The sequence below is a fragment of the Nestor notabilis genome, unplaced genomic scaffold (genome assembly GCF_000696875.1).
Source record: "Nestor notabilis isolate BGI_N333 unplaced genomic scaffold, ASM69687v1 scaffold20400, whole genome shotgun sequence".
NCBI classification, from domain to species: Eukaryota; Metazoa; Chordata; class Aves; order Psittaciformes; family Psittacidae; genus Nestor; species Nestor notabilis.
In genome coordinates, this window is record NW_009909997.1 from 36,535 (window position 1) to 38,320 (window position 1,786).

The 1,786-nt window shown below is 59.5% G+C and overlaps 1 protein-coding gene across 1 annotated transcript in view; it reads right to left on the reverse strand.

Moving 5' to 3' along the window:
* ETV5 (ets variant 5) overlaps window positions 1-1,786 on the reverse strand; it is a 12,613-nt gene that overhangs the window by 4,231 nt on the left and 6,596 nt on the right. Inside the window, exon 6 of the mRNA XM_010023883.1 lies at window positions 1,598-1,745. Coding sequence (XP_010022185.1) covers window positions 1,598-1,745 — 148 coding nt within the window. The remainder of the gene's footprint in view (window positions 1-1,597; window positions 1,746-1,786) is intronic.

A 1,786-nucleotide genomic window follows, 5' to 3' on the forward strand; every position in this document is an offset into this window, starting at 1 on the left:
ATTGTGTCCCACCCGCTGTTCCTCATGAGGATCCTTGTGAGCACAGCCATCATGAGGGCTCATCCTGTAGGGACCCAGTGGGGTACTGGAGAGCCCCATTCCCCTCCAAGTGCTAGGGACCTCCCCACTGGAGGAAGAGGACAGCATGTGGGCCACCACTGCAAAGCACTAGGTGACGGAAGCCTGCTGCTGCAGCCAGGATGTCTGGATAGGGGTGGGAAAAGGAAACAAGAAGCCACCCTACAAAGTAAAATCTCTGTAAACCAGTAAACTGCCCCTCACTCCCCCCAGGGGGGGTGGGGGTGTAAAAACTGCAGGGCCCAGAGGATGCTGCACCTGGGCGGGCACTTACGCAAAGCCAAATCCACTTCGCAGCTCTAATCCGCCTGTGCGGCTGGGATTAAACCTTGGACTTGCTGGCAGGGAGCACTATTTTCAGCTCCAGGGTGCTGCCGCTGCCAGCTTGAGCTCCAGCACCGTCCCTGGATAAGGGACCATCTCGAGGGGGTGCTGCCACATCCCCTCATCCTCCGGCACCTTGAAAGGCGATCTCTGATCTCCGCACCCAGCTCCTCTCCGCTGGCCTTACGCCATTTGCCTTTGTAACCAGAGCCCTCCCAGCTGCTGGACTGGGATTACTCCATTTCCGAGTGGTGTCCCTCTGCCCTTCCTGAGTGAAACCCAAACCCTGCGCTGGCATGGCGCTTCCCAAGGGGTTGCACCCAGCCCCCCACATAGCTTGAAGGTCACCCAGATCCAAGCCCCGCTTTGCCTGGGCAGGGATGCTCACCCGCTCTGGGCACGTACTGAGCGTTTCCATGGCCTTTTCCAGGCTACCACATTCCAGTCCCATGCCGATAGGTGACACCCCACCACCAGTGACATCGTAGCAAAGGGCATCCAGGACGCCACAAGCAAAGCTAGAGGTCAGCTGTGACCTGCACCATGCCACCTACCAACACTGCAAGCAAAGCCAGGGTGAGGGAGGGGACCAACAAAGCCTCCAGGGATGAAGAGGTAATGGGTGACAAGGCCATTGGAGAGGAAGCGGGGCCTCTCCCTTCACAGCCCCAAAATCACAGGGGTCCTGTGCAATGAACAGGGGAGCTAAGGACTGACCCTCAGCCCAAGGATCTTCAGGGGCAGGATGGGGATTTGCAGCTCCCCAGCCTAGCAAGGCTCGGCTCAGCAGAGAGCTGCAGTGGGTGGGAGAGAGAAGAGCAAGAGCCCTGACTCAGCACCATTGCCTATTGCCACAGGGATGGATGCAGGCAGCAGCATCTGCCTCCCTCACCTCTCCCAGAGGGGAGGCAAAGGGTCTGCCCAGCATCCCCAGAGCTGGGAAGAACAGATCCCAGTTAGCACAGAACTGCCTTATGGGGAGAGAGAGACAAGATCCCAGTGGGAAGCAGCAAGCACTAGTTTACACTGAACCCCAGGCAGCAACATTTGGCCTTACAGTCTGCAACCACAACATGGGGATGGGCATCTTTCCTCCTTCCCCATGCTTTGAAGTCACCAATCCACCTCATGAGGGCTGAAGCTCCCATAAACACCTGCAAGACGCCAGCACTTGCTTGGGTTGGGGAAGCCTTACCTGTGCTCTGCAGGGTATTGGTTGTCAGACATCATCTTTGGCATGTGCATGGGCGGGTGAGGTGGCCGCGGCACGGCGAAAGTCTGCTGCCTCTGCTCCTGCAGCGCGTGTGGCGCTGGGGCTGCCCCATGGGCCGCTGCCTGCACGGCTGGGGCCGGGGGGGGGAGGGGCGGGCCCACGGGGGGCGGG